A 14644-nucleotide genomic window follows, 5' to 3' on the forward strand; every position below is an offset into this window, starting at 1 on the left:
TGTTTGCATTGTTTGCTATGGTTATTTACCAAATAAATAAAAGTAATAAAATATTTTGTTCACAATGGACAAATTATTTATTCTTACATAAAACATGATGTAGATAAACAGTTGTGAACCATACGAAGTTTCATGGGAGTTGTCAAGTTGTATTTGAAGATCAGTTACTTGAAGTTCCTTGTTATTTTTTAAATTTTAAGTGTCTTACGACAGAATGTGTAATATCAAATTTTATTTTCTTGTTTTATACTTGCAAATCACTAGTTTTTGTAATTTAGAATGTTCTAATGACAATTTACAGGTATGATTTTGGCATTATTTTTTATTAACTTAAATTTTAAAGTATTACTTACATATTATTTCTTATGATTTCTTAGCACAAGGGTGCGAAGTCTTAAATCATAGAGTATGTATCTGAATATAATTGGTTATAACTTATAAGTTACGGTTCAAGAGAAGTAAATGACTTAAATAAAGCTATTTTAATTTATACCTAAAGAACATTGTTAGATTAAAGTATATCAAATATTTTAAAGTTAGAAGAAAACAAAATGGAGTCATCGTTGAGTTTGGCTTGTTCTTAATTGAATTTCTTAAGGCACCGTAAAAAAATTCTTATGAGTTGCTTATGCTGCTACAGAATATACAGATGTACCATATGTATACATCTTGCAAACCATATTCCGGAAATGGTTGCAGTCTAAAATCGTAATATGTTTTACTTTTACAATTTAATTAAATTAATAATAAATTATTGATTATGGGTTTTCACTAAACACAAAAATGTGTTGAGATTTAAAGATATGTTTAATGTTACATTATTTCATTTTACAATTTGTCCACTAAAGCTGTACCAAAAAAAAAAAAGAAAAACTCGTTTAGTATTCTTATGTCGTAGTTTAAAAAATATTACTGTAAAACGTATAACTACTAATTTTAGCATAGTTTTGGCTTGGTAAATAAATTATACTACTGATAAATTCAAATTTTAGTTTAGGATTAGTCAGAAAAATGAAATAACAATATTTATAATGCTAGAAATAAATAATAATTTTTTAACATATTTTATTAACTTAACATTTATTGTTTTCTGTTTCACCTGCACAGACGTGGTGAATTTTACTTAATTTTATATTTATAAAAAAAGAGAATAGTTCTCTCCTGCCGAGAGGAACCGTTTAACTTTAAAGCAATGTCGAGTTATTGTTCAGTCGTTTTTGACGTACATATTGTGTCGTGTCAAATTTGAAACTTGAAAAATTATCGAGGGAAAGAAATGGACATTCAAAATGTTTACCCCCCCCCCTGTATTACTTCTCGATACGATCCTTAATCGGTTTATGTTTGTTTGATTGACTGATAAATGTTAATGAAATTTTGTTTTTAGGAAAACAACACTAAACTATTTTTAGACGATAGTGAACTTGATCGCTATAAATTATTTGTCAATACAATAAACGAAATCAAAACAATGGGCGATGTTCAAGTAATTTTCACGGAGTCCGATTTGAATAAGATATTTAATATTGATTGTTATGACGAAAAAGACGAAGTAATTGTAAAATTTCAAACAAAAATTGAATGTTTGTTGTGCACCTACAGTTTGATAGTGAAATACATGTTGTATCACCTCAAAAGTCTAAGCAAATCGAAGATGTCGGATGATGTAATGCTCTTGGAAAATTCAGTAAGCAATAACATTACAGAGGAAGTTGAGGAAATGAAAATTATACAATCAAAAAATAATAATAAAGCAAAACGTGTCACGTTTGCTGACAAAACGAGATGTATAAATCTAGACAAATTATATGCACATGCCATTTTTAGGACAGAGATGCCCGAGGAGTATAATGAGGATCTTGAAGTTCTAAAGAAATTGAATAGAGAAAATAAACATCCAATAAAACATCAAAATATCATTGAATTATTCACTGAAAATGTGCAAAAAATGCTATCAGTATTGTACACTGGTAAAATTGTCGCTCCTGATTGGTTGTGGATCTTTTCAATAAAACTGAACGCAGTGAATGTAAGACAAATGACTGTTGATGAATTTTGCGATGAAAAACTTGAAATTTCTATTCACGATCATTCAAAGCATTGTATGGATCATAACATTTTAGAACCAATCGAACTAATGGAAGTACAATTCACATCAAAGAATTCAGAAAAATATATTAGAAATCTGTTAATGGAATTATTGTATGAATCTTCGGATGGTTTGGTTAAAATTTATAGATATAATGTACAATTTAATATTTATACGTTTTTTTGGACAAGACATGACAATTCAAAAAATATTCCCTTTAATATTGTACCTTCGCGTAGACATTTTCCTTGGTATGACATATTACGATCTAGCCAATATTCGTATTACGTAGCTGCATTAAGTGTTTGCATAGGAAACATCGGCAAAACGTGGAAAACCGATTACTTTGTTATACGTAAGTACTTTGAGTTTTTAAAAAAATCGCTTTTATCTATAACGGCTTATTGTATTTTAAAACACAGTTTGTTTTATATTAAAAACAGATGGCCATATCACACAATTTATAGAGCTTTTTTTAAGTGGATTTACATACGGGGGTCAAAAGAGATCATATATACACAACTACTTGATGAATTTTTAGAAAGTCCACGAGGTGTATTAAGTGATATCAGTCGATTTTTAAAAATGGAAAAAGATAAATTTTTTTTAGATATAGATGAACACCTAAGATCAACAAATAACAAAACAGAAAAGCAATTTAAACAGTTTACTTTCAAAAGACTTTATACTTATTTCAAAGAGTATTCGAAAGCTCTAGGGTTAAAAAATATAGCTTCTTTAATGAGCATGAATGTGAATTTAAAGCATATCCACATATTGAAAACAAGTAAATATGATCTGCACTTGTGGCCTCTACTATTAAATAATTACTATACTATTATTCGTTTGTTTATGTCTCCTGTAAATTTCTCAATTTACGAATACTTCAAAAAAAGTGAACTAAATAATTATGACAGAGATTTTTCTTAAATTTAAAAAAAAAATGAGCCTAACGTCTTCAAAACTAATATTGTAAATGTTACTAAATTATTCAATCTTTTAGTAGAAATAATTGTATTAAACATAGAGTAATTATGATTTTTTATGTTGTAGTAATCTGGATTTAATTAAATCATAACATATAGTTATCAAACTGTGGAACGATTTATGATCGAACATTTTTTCATAAAGTCTTATGAACCGTTAAATAAATTCAGTATAGATAGAACGCTGTGTCAGCTTCTTCATATAATAGGTAGGCTTATAGATAACAAATCACAAAATAGTACACCACTGGTATTTTATACACCCAAAAGTTGAAAAAGTTTATACTTCTCTTCAAAAACGAAAAAAACATCCTGACTATTATGATATTTTCAACTTTCCAAAACATAGTTGAGATTCAAATTTGCTTAATTTTTTTTTTAATACAGACCTACAGGTGTAGTAACACCAGTATTAAGACATTTAAGACCAATAATATTTTGGTTTATATACAATTATTTAATACTTTTTCTGATCATAGATTCTGATTGAAGCTTTTTTTAAAGTTATTTCAATAACAATAACAATAAAATATTTATTTATTTATTCTTACTAATTTTGAACGTTTTCAAAGTAATATTTAATTATTATTTTAACAGTAGTGTAATACAACTTGTCTAATGTATGGAATCGATTCTTTCTGTATAAAATATTAAACTATATTGTATTGTATATGATTTTTAAAAATGATTGTTAAAAAAATATGGTAGTAGAGAATAAACACCTGAAGAACTTATTTACCTTTGGCTTGTACAAATAATCGTCATAGTGAGTACAAATACCTATGTTTTACTAGTGTCTTATAAATATGCTGTTCAGGTGAATTAGAAAATATATGTTTTTTAAAATTATAATTTACACATTTGAACGACTTTTTGTTAGTTGTAATAATGAACTGGTTTTGTAATTTATGCATTAGTACTTTATTATTGTATCTAAGTTTGCTGTATGACGTGGGAATAAAAGCCTCCAAGGTAAATACAAATGTTTACATCAATAATTACAGTTATTACTCAAAATATAAATAGTAAATCTATAATAATTATATGACTATATAACCTAACCTATCCTACTCCTAACTCTTTGGTAATTGGTATATATGATGCGCATGGTACCAGAAAAGCTTAACCTATAAACAATTTAATTTTGTCGAATTATATTAAACATTTTAGAATAATATTCTAATATTTCAAAGCCTAACTGACCCAAACCAAATTGATGATATTTAAGGTAGATAGATTTTTGATTTATGCTCTGTAACATCATAAATATTCTACATTTTTTTTCATATTAAAATTACAGTTGATTCCGGAATTGTTTCGATATTGAGTGTATCAGACGCAAATTGTCTGTCTATAATACTCTTTAGTCTATACCATTCTTTGCCATTGTTTGTTATATTTTAATTTTAATTAAATTCTATTATGTATTGATTCTTGTAAATGCTTATGTTCTGATGGTAAACTCTTGCACTATATTTTAAACATATTATTATAAAGTTAAATAATCAAAATTTTGACCTTAATATTTCATTTATTTCTAATATTTATTTGTTGAGTATGTTAAACTTGTATTGTATACACAGATCATTATATTTTGCTTCTGAAAGTCAGCAGGCCAAATTAATTTAGAATTATAATTTATTATAGATTTTAGCAGATGAGTGAATCAAATACAATAAAACATTGTTTATCATTTAATCCTTCGGCGAGCGCGTGGCAGCACTGAGTGCTGTTATCTCATTGTTTTCTTATGATAATAAAAAAAGCGCGCCCACCGGAGGGTTAACCCTACAATGTATGAATTTTTTAATTTAAAATACATTTTTTTAGATAGTTACTAACGTAAAGAATAGGTAAAAGTTCTTTTAAGATTTGATCTGATTGTAAAAGTTAACAAGTTCTGAATTTCTACTAAAATCAAAATTTTAGGTACTTAATTTGTTCGTGTTTCCAATTAATATCCATTTATTTTAGTTGAGTTTTAACCATAAAAGGAGGTGTAGTTATTGCCCACTGGTTTTTTTTTTATTAAATTCTTAATTTTGGGATCTGGAGTTCTAAACATTTCATTGTTTGACATACTCATTTTAGAAAACAAGTCAATCCATCTTGTAAAAAAAAAATACTCAAATAACAACTAAAAGTCGTATATTTTTTGTTATGATTTTTGTGCTAAGTTTTCCCTGCATATTTAATTTAACGGTTTAGTTCTTAACCATTTTATTTAGTTGAACAAAATATGTTATTGACTTACAATATTTTATGCAAACATGAATCTTGGTTAATAAGACACTTTCCATTAAATATTCGCAGCATAACACTGATCAGCAAAAAATGATTCACGAACCAGAGTTAATACATATGATAAATTTGATTAAAACAAAGGAATTAAATGAAATACGTTTTTTAAAAGTTGAACAAGAACAACTATTATTAGGTTGCCAGAACGCATCAATAAATAAAAAATTTAACAGAAAAATACAGGCCTTAAAGTGTACGTACGCTTACGTGGTTTACAAAATGTTGTCGTATCTTAAATTGGCAAACTCTGAAAACAATAATGGGACTTTTAATGATGATGAACATTTTTTAGACTATCAACACACTATCAAGCTGTTTGCAAAATCCGCGAGCAGAATGTTGTCTGTACTTTACATTGGAAAGGTGGTCGCTGCTAATTGGTTATGGATAGTGTTTATTAAGTTGACTGCCATCAATCAGAACATTATGAAACTTGATGAATTATGCAATGATCAAAATGTGAATTACATAATCGGATCGTTTGTAAATATTTGTATTGAAAATAAATACATAAACGTTAAAAACGTAGTGACCGCTCCGGTCTCATCAATAAAACATTTACTACTAAATGAGACAACCATATTGCTAATGGAAGCAGAATTAGTGGTAGGCACAGACAACATATTGTTAAGACTTTATAGATACGAAAATCAATTTAATATCTTTGACATCTTTTGGGCTAAAGACTATCTACATGCACGTTTAATACCAAGATTAAGGTATTTCCGTCATATTAACTGGCAGCCTTTAAATTACACACTGGGCAATATATTTAATAACGTTAATCTGATTTGGAAACATGACATTTTTTTGGCATCGCAGTATTTTGAAGGCATCAAAGACACTGTATCTATTACCATAATTTACTGCGTTATGAGACACATTTTAAATTACCAGGAAAACAGGTGGTCGCCAAAATTTATACATTGGTCAAGTGAAAATCCGAATAAAACTAAACAATATATTGATAATTATCTGAAAAATATTGTAAGTTCATTATTAATTACTTTACGTATTATGAATTTGGAAGATGACGAATTTTATCAAAGAATAATTTTTCATCTGACTTTTAGAGAAGATGATATAAACATGGCAAAATTTCATCAATTTTTAACTAGTGTTAAAAATAAGTTTGAAAATATTTTGAAGAAGTACCATATACCTTTTGAACCTTTATATCGTTATATAGAAAGTAATGTGATACAAAATATTTTTATAGTAAATGAACAAACTTTATTATACAATTCCACTGTGCTTAAGCTGTATAATTATTATTTTATGGGTGCAATAACTAATTTTAATTTTAAGATAGTGAACTCATTTAGTTCAAGTGAAAAAGTGGATTGGATTGATAAATTTGTCTTCTAAATAGGTAGGTTGATTATGTGTATCTTAGAATCTAAATAAATCACTTTTTAATTAAATTTAAGAAAATATAAATTTGTAATTTAATTTAATACTATAGATTATTTGCTATGTGTGTAATAATAATATTATAACATGTAAACATATTATAATATGTTGCCAACGTTGTATATGCATCCATTTATAGTTATAAAAATAATTATATTACGAATTATACAATGGAGCTAAGTGTTAGATTTTTATTTTGACAACTAAAAAAAATTAAATTAGGGAAAATACTAGCTCTGATGGTTTACGAGCCTTTGAGATAATGTTAACGAGCCACGTACTGTAGCAGGTAAAATCAGAAAAGAGTATTACTAGTTTAGAACGGGTTAGACATTAACTGTTTTGCGTTAAAAAAGGCTAGTAACATTTTTTTTATCTCAGAAGGCCAATTTTTTGGAACCGGCGTTATGTTTTACAAATTAAAACTATGAATGTGGATGTGGATTTAGTAGCATAAATAGTATTAGGAAATGATGATAAAAAAAATGATCAGGTTAAAATTGAGAAAATGCCTTGAATTGATGAAGAATAGAATAGTAATTTCAGTAAATTTTTTATGTGAAATACATAAAAAGGCACGTGCTGTGCATTTACAAAAAAACTACAATGAGCAATATAGAAAACCATGTGGAACAATTTAGGACGACAGCTAATAACGTAAGAAAATTATTTTATTTTTATTGTCACAGTTGCAAAGTTGCAATAGTATTTCAATAAAAATGTATAATATTAATGGAAAGCCAACAAGCCCCTTCCCACTATTTTCACGTCTGACAAACGAGCAGTCTATGTTCAAAACCAGCTAAAAGCCATTTTTGAAAATATTTTCAAACCATAAAAATGTCTTCAGATGGCCGATTTTAAAACCAACCAAGATTCTCCCAACACAGTTTGAGTTAGTTATAATCTATAGACATTGATATTCAATAGTAGTTTTACACATCATGTAATACACTATACAGTGTGGCCACTTAAGAAAAAACACGTTTCCAAAATGACTTTTAGCCGGTTTCTAAACTAGACGTCTCATTTTTGCGTTTAAAATAAAAATAAAAATCGCAAAGAAATGAGAGAGGTATCAGAGATGAAGTATCTTAAGGACTTACACGTGAAAATAATGAAATTGTTTTACAATACGTTATAAGGAATAGGTATACTGTAATATTACAAAATATGTTGTTCAACAATATTGTTGTCCAATACACTGACGGTAATAGTGATATAGTATAGGACATGTTGTGTATTGTTACTATTATAGGGTAATTAACTTAATAACATTGTTATTATTATTATTATGTACTATAACAACAATATTATGATAGAAGGCGATGCTATACAGATCGGGTTCGTGCACCAGCCTATGCGGCGTTGTTGGCGGTTGCCTGGCCAACATGTATACACTACAGCAACGCCGCAGATGTGTACACGACTTCAGCTTGCTCGTCGCCGCCGCGTGCACCACACGGTTGTTTCCGCCGGTCAGCTGTCGTCGTCTATCGCCGAGTGGATAGTATTGTAATATAATATTTTCTCGTTGGCGTTCGTACTTAAACAAAAATAAAAAAAAACCGCCTATTTTGGGTACCCCCCACCCTGAATCGTTCGGTGTGGTCGTGTTGACTTTACGTCATTAATACTGTAAATTACCGATCTCGTTCGTTTGTCGTGTATTATAAATACTAATGCCGCCTTTGTCGTAATATTATTGTTTTGGCGCGACGGTCTTATGCACCTTTAACCGGAAAGGACTACCCAAGGAATACCGTCTTCGACCGCATCCAGGAAATAGCCGTCCGGCGCTTAACTTACAGGTACGTCCCATTACGATCCTCTATAGTGTATAATGGCACAATACAGTTGGTCAAACACAGCACCGATGACCGGTACCGGTCACCGGTTAGGCGTAGACGGCCTTTGTCGTCGAGCCGTTCGTTTGTTTATTTATTTACTTTTAGAGATTACCGGTAGGATGTTGGGACATTATTATGGTCTTTATAAACTTGGACCACTTCGGGTAAAATTGTGGACATTTTATACATAACTAAAATATAAACGGGCATCATTGCTAGATTACGACATTTTACTATCTTTGCTCCTGTCGTGAGAGATTTTATTTTAACTTGTAATCAAAAATTAATACAGTAAATAACTTAATTTTCCAAGTCTGGGGCAATTTTCATGCGCGTTATTATCTAGCAATCACGCCTGTTTATTTATTTTGTAATTTTAGGTATCATTAACGGCGGTCGGTGCGAAACGTTAGCAAAATCATCATAATTTTAGATTTTTTTAGAAACAATAATTGTGCACTGTACCAACTTATACAGTATTATTTTGATATATACAAACCTTGTGTAGGTACATTTTAGAAATTAGGGTATTAGGGTAACTAAACGGTATAGAATTACACGTTTTCATATACTTATGATTTTAAGTTTTATTGACGTGAACAATTCAACTTTGAAATGTATACAATAACTTGAAAAAATTTATTACACTTGACAGCAAAGTATAAAATTTAAAAATTTAATAATAATATTAAATAATAACTAATTTATATAAAATTGTATTTTTAAAATACAAGTATTTTGTTGTGCTATAAAATATTATAATAAACAATTTTTATTACTTTTATGCTTCTAATTGATGAATTGTAGAGTTTTGACACATTAAAGTATCACCCTGCAAAAATGTCTAATCGATAAAAGAAGATCATATGTCACTCCAATAATATCTACTGTCGTCAAAGTTGAATTTTTCTAACTAATTTATTTAATTTAAATGTATAGTATATAAATACGTTTACAATTATTATTGCTTATTACTATATAACTTATTCTCCAACAGCTTGTCAGTTCATAAATCATACTCGTTGTATTAGTGTGAAAATCATCAAGTAAACTTCAAGATCAGCTGAGGCGTTTAAGTCGCCATGAACGTTATGATAGTTTAATTGCCTCCAGCTGACTCAAATGACGAGCTGAAACAGTTTGAAGTCGGAAAAACTGTTAATTAACACTCTCTGAAAATAAGTTTCCTTTTCGACGTTGGTTTGTCAATGTTTTCCCCATGATGGATAGCTTAAACCACTATCGAGTAACAACTCTAAAGTTTAAGTATATATTTTTACGCTTCAAAACGTTTTTACTTTCATTTAAAAGTAAACATTCAAACGTTATCTTTTATTCTTATTCTGGTGTACTAAATGATAATAAATAATACTTTAGTGTAGTAATAATAATATTTCTTTACATTGTTTTACACAATGAAACAATACATTTTTATACCAATCAAGTTGTAAAGTTACTTTCCGCAGGATGTATACTTCACTTTATTTTGTTTTTTTAGAGATGCTAAAAGGCCGATTATCAATTTTTGAATTACATTTGAGATATTTTTATATTTTAAAGTTTTTATATAAATATAGTTTGGTACTTCAATAGTTTTATAACAGTTCAATCATTTATTTTTTAGTCTCCATAATTAATACTTAGAGCTTTCTTACCAAAAAAAGTTTGTTTTCCAGAAGAATTTTTTTATTAAATATTAAAATAAAAAAATATTGTATCACGCATAAAAAATTATTCTTCATTAGTCCTTAACTTAGTTGGTATACTTAAAATATCTCGTAGATCAGCTTACGTCAAATATCATCTAACTTCTATACCTTAAAATAAAATACATTTATTTTGAATGTATTTATTATTTAATATTGTAAAGTTCACTACAAATGTAACAATAAAAATGAGCATACTTATGTAGTCTATTTACCATTTAAAACTGTACAATGCATTTAAGCTTCACATTAATAATAATGTGATAAGCTAACTGAGCTTATAACCGTTGGTGAGGTTCAAATCGTTTGTTTTTCGAATAAGAGGAATCCACTACTAAGTTCAAACTAAGAATCGTTCTACATCTGCGGTTTCAATAAATTTGCTTCTTATCATAAGTTAGTGTTTATATTTATACATAAATGGTGTTTATTTAACATATAAACACCATTGTTAACACCTTTTTAATTTTGGTTCATTAGTAGCTTAGGCAAGATAATATCACAGTTATAAAAAAATATTATTATTATGATTATTATAAGTTATAAACATTTTGATAGGTAATCAATTTTTATAATTGTAGTTATAAGAAATTAAAAAGTTAATAATTAGAAACGCCATAGGTAATGGGAGAGTTTTGGTGGATTTAAGTATACAAAATATAAAACAAATTTCCGCATTTCTTGGCTAATTATATCGTACACATTATGTGTCAACTTTCAGGTTTATGATCGCCTAAGTACTTAGTAAAATGTAATATAAGAGTAATGGCAAGTGAGTAGATACCGGCTATCTTTGTTTACACTGTATGTCACCTCTTTTGATTTAATCATTTATGTAAATGGACTACCCTCTGTTATTGTTATATTCTTGAATAATTATGCCTTAACTGTACTGTTAGGCTAAATGTACAAACTTCAATTGTTACAAACTAGCGTTAATAAGTTTTAAACAAAATTAAACAATACAGAATTTTACAATAACATTAGTAATAATAATAATAATAATAATAAAGAGCGCGTTAGAAAATTATGCTGAACGTTATAATTCGACGCCTCAATTCAAAACAGTGACAATTCCAATAATAAATAAGAAAAAATATGTTTTTTTATAAGTGCTGTAGGTTTTTGAGATAGAAAAACCAAATTTGAAGCGCAGTTTGAACTGTATTGTCGAAATTTAACAATACATTTTTCAAAATGAATAAAAGCTCATATTTTTATGAGTTGTTGCGGTTTTAAACTAAGGCGTCTACGTATCTATAACGTCTGTTTAATCTAAAACAAATGCCGTAGCCGTTATCCGACGAGTACATTTTCGACCAAGTCGTCTGACAAATAAAAATAAGAATAGCTGTCGGAAATACATGTATACAAGCGTAGAAAAAAACACAAAGAGCGCCGGCATGGTCATGTTATGGTGTGCGTCATCGTCGGTGGAACGAGCTGATGAAGACATCAATGTTAACTCATAGGTGCTGTTCACACAAATACCGCCGGTGTTCGGCTTGTGTGTAATAATAATAATAATAATTTACCGGTCGCACACAATAATGGGAGCTCCGTCTCTAATTGGATTTTTCCGTCAGCACTATAAGACGTGCGGCTGTGGAGGACCTTGGCTTGGAAATAGGTAGGTACGATTGCACCATTGAACGGGCGGCAACAACGGTGGCAACGACCACCACTCCGGCGGGAGAAGAGGAAACCAGTTTGTCGACATTCTTGTACGGCCCTCCCCGCCCTCCCACCTACCGGGAATCAAACCGTTTTACGTTGTCCCACCTTTTTCTTCGATATCGTCTTACATTATGTCTCAATTAAGTTTGTTCAGCGTTTTGAATCGCCACCGCCGATTGTCCTTCGATCGGCTTACTCCTTGCATTTCGCCGAGCAATTTTTTTTGTACCCTTTCGTCTGAATGGTTTTTTTAAGTCCTAAAACCGAGCGTGCGATTATAACAATTGTAGCGTGAAATATAATGTTAATCTGGTGTCCAGACGATATCGAAATAAAATACATAACGTCCTAGGACTTGGATCACCAATCATGATAATTATTATTATAAATAATATACACATCTCATTTACATGTCCAATGATAATAGTATACTTACGGCGAATTCGTATTTTATTAAAATATTTCTCATAAATTCTGGTAATTTAAAATTTATCGTTAATTTATATAGCTTTTTTTATTGGCAAAATTAGTGCGTGTTATATACAAAGATGGACAAAATTTAAATAAGATATTAAAATTTAATAAATAACGTAAACTTTTTTTATTCGTGAATAATATTATTTTTTAACTCGATTAATAAAAGATAATTAGTTTTTTTTATTATTTATACCTAACTCACCCGCTCTCCGCCTCACGCCCTTAATTTTTAAACTTTAAAAGTAGTTATTCAAAATTGGTTACAGCCCAGTCGAGACGTTCAGAGAAATTATTCTTATTTTAAAAAGTTACAATTTCAACGCCTGATAAAATTCTAGAGTTTACCATAAAATATGAACATTTCAATATTGTTTAGTACTGTAAATTAACATTAATTAAAATTTCTCAAAAAATAAAAACTACAAAACAGTAATTATTTTCAGAGAAATTAATGTTTTACACGTTAAACATTGTAGGCCAACTATGAATAGCCACTTATTTTCTGAAAATAACATAATTTAAATCTTTTTCGCATCAATATTAAAATGTCTAAACGTCAACGCAAAATTGCTTATTTCTCGAGAAATACAAATACGCTTTAATAAGCTACGTGCGTCGACTGTCCGATCCGTAAAAAGTGATTAAGATGTAAAAAATGTCAAACTCGGCTTTCAATTTCTATCGTTTTAAACGGATTTTTTCGATCGTATCAAATCTAAAGGCACGTTCACTATTCGCGTATCTAATCGAACCAAAAAAAAAAAATCAAACTATTGCTTTATAAAAAATTATATAATACTTGCAGAAATTTCAGCTGAGTCATAGTGAATTTATTGCAACATAAAATTGTATTTTTTATTTTATTAAAGCTGGGTTTCCCCTCCGCACGCGTTAGTATCTTTCTCATCTTACTCTCGTTCAAAGATATATTTTTTGTACTGCTCAACTATCCTTTATGTATGTTGCGTTATGGTCAGGTACAGGTAGTTAATTCTTGTAGTCATCTTGATTTATCTCTTTCTGGCAGCGCAAAATTTAAAATATTTATTTACATAATAATATGTCATGGGTCTTGTTTACAAAGCGCAATATATAAAACATTAAAGCAGTAAGGAGAATACGAGTTTAGTAATCCTGCCAGCCATAAATGTATACACACAAAGGTAAATGACACGGATTTTATTATGAGTCTGTCTAAATCTATCTGATTTAGACCTAATCTGTCTAATCTTTTAAAAAACTTTAACGCATTAAAGCAATACGAATTATGCTTGTACCAGTGATGTTGTAGATACTTTGAAAAATAATCCTACCACTACCACAACAGTCTACGCCTGAACGTTTTGTTAATAATTGTTGTTATAAATTTGAAGCGAAGAATAATCTTCTGAACATTTAGAATGGGCTTATCGGATCAGGAAATGTATTATATTTGTAAAAATTATTTAACATCTTAAACAAATTGTAATTTTAATAACAGGATAGGTAAGGCTATACACGATGAAATGTATAAGTTGTTAAAAATGTTTACTTGTGCTCATTCGCTTTGTTAACATTCTGCATTCTATATTCATCTCAGCTTTTCAAGCGCAGGCGATGCAGTGATAAGTTTTTACAACGATAAGTTATCAACCTTATAAATAACGTAGTGAGATTAAATTTTAAGGGATAAAGAAAATCGTATAATATTTTGATATTTGTAAAAAGTCAACCTAGATGTATCAGAGGCGATTCCTGCATACCCGGACGCATTAACCAGTTTTGAAAATCTATTATAAAACGGATCAGGTACGTAGGCCGTTGTAGGTCGTTTTGAAAGGGCATCATTTTAACAATTAATTCAATCACCTCGGGACGAACAGACCAGTTTAGAATATGTAATGAGTGTCTCCTGTTCCCAGGGGCATGACTATAGGACAGAGGGGTGGGCGAACCCTGAGCACACACGGTGTTCATCCCGTTAATTGCACCCGGATTTATGGAGCTTAACGGATTACAAGGGTACTCAAAACAACCTCACAGTCATAAAAGGAAAACAGCAAAAAATATTGTATATATATATAGGGTATATATATTTACCACGCCCTGTCCGTGGTTGACCACTGAAAATAATGGCTTTACCGGTACTTAAATGTCACGTCGAAT

At 29.4% G+C, this 14644-nt stretch overlaps 3 protein-coding genes across 6 annotated transcripts in view; all 3 read left to right on the plus strand.

The window, feature by feature from the left end:
- Window positions 1-168: 168 nt before the first annotated feature.
- Window positions 169-3037, plus strand: LOC126846874 (uncharacterized). 2 transcript variants are annotated; one of them, XM_050586710.1, is made up of 3 exons: window positions 169-301; window positions 1388-2444; window positions 2533-3037. In XM_050586710.1, exons 1-3 carry the CDS (start codon window positions 215-217, stop codon window positions 2628-2630), a joined length of 1242 nt encoding a protein of 413 aa, XP_050442667.1. In that variant the 5' UTR covers window positions 169-214; the 3' UTR covers window positions 2631-3037. The 2 variants fall into 2 exon arrangements, with proteins under 2 accessions (XP_050442667.1, XP_050442666.1); XM_050586709.1 differs by having other exon boundaries at window positions 1388-3037.
- Window positions 3038-3725: 688 nt separating this feature from the next.
- LOC126846876 (uncharacterized) lies at window positions 3726-6791 on the plus strand. Of its 2 annotated transcripts, XM_050586717.1 has the most exons (3): window positions 3726-4047; window positions 5389-5569; window positions 5669-6791. In XM_050586717.1, the coding sequence occupies exons 1-3, from the start codon at window positions 3964-3966 to the stop codon at window positions 6742-6744; spliced, it is 1341 nt and encodes a 446-aa protein (XP_050442674.1). In that variant the 5' UTR covers window positions 3726-3963; the 3' UTR covers window positions 6745-6791. The 2 variants fall into 2 exon arrangements, with proteins under 2 accessions (XP_050442674.1, XP_050442673.1); XM_050586716.1 differs by having other exon boundaries at window positions 5389-6791.
- Window positions 6792-8243: 1452 nt separating this feature from the next.
- The window catches only part of LOC126846871 (semaphorin-2A), a 247954-nt gene continuing 241553 nt past the window's right edge, over window positions 8244-14644 (plus strand). For both annotated transcript variants that reach the window (XM_050586705.1, XM_050586706.1), the window contains exon 1: window positions 8244-8600. The gene's annotated coding sequence lies outside the window, so the exon portion shown is untranslated. The remainder of the gene's footprint in view (window positions 8601-14644) is intronic.

Source organism: Adelges cooleyi, unplaced genomic scaffold, assembly GCF_023614345.1.
Source record: "Adelges cooleyi isolate 19-005CV unplaced genomic scaffold, UGA_ACOO_1.1 ACOO_flye_CR_arks_rails_tigmint_CR_PRNA_9, whole genome shotgun sequence".
Classification (NCBI taxonomy): domain Eukaryota; kingdom Metazoa; phylum Arthropoda; class Insecta; order Hemiptera; family Adelgidae; genus Adelges; species Adelges cooleyi.

Coding starts and splice junctions, on each gene's coding strand:
- LOC126846874 (XM_050586709.1), top strand. CDS start 215: ATGTGTAATATCAAATTTTATTTTCTTGTTTTATACTTGCAAATCACT. Junction 302..1,387: donor GTTCTAATGACAATTTACAG/GTATGATTTTGG, acceptor TTTTGTTTTTAG/GAAAACAACACTAAACTATT.
- LOC126846876 (XM_050586716.1), top strand. CDS start 3,964: ATGAACTGGTTTTGTAATTTATGCATTAGTACTTTATTATTGTATCTA. Junction 4,048..5,388: donor TGGGAATAAAAGCCTCCAAG/GTAAATACAAAT, acceptor AAATATTCGCAG/CATAACACTGATCAGCAAAA.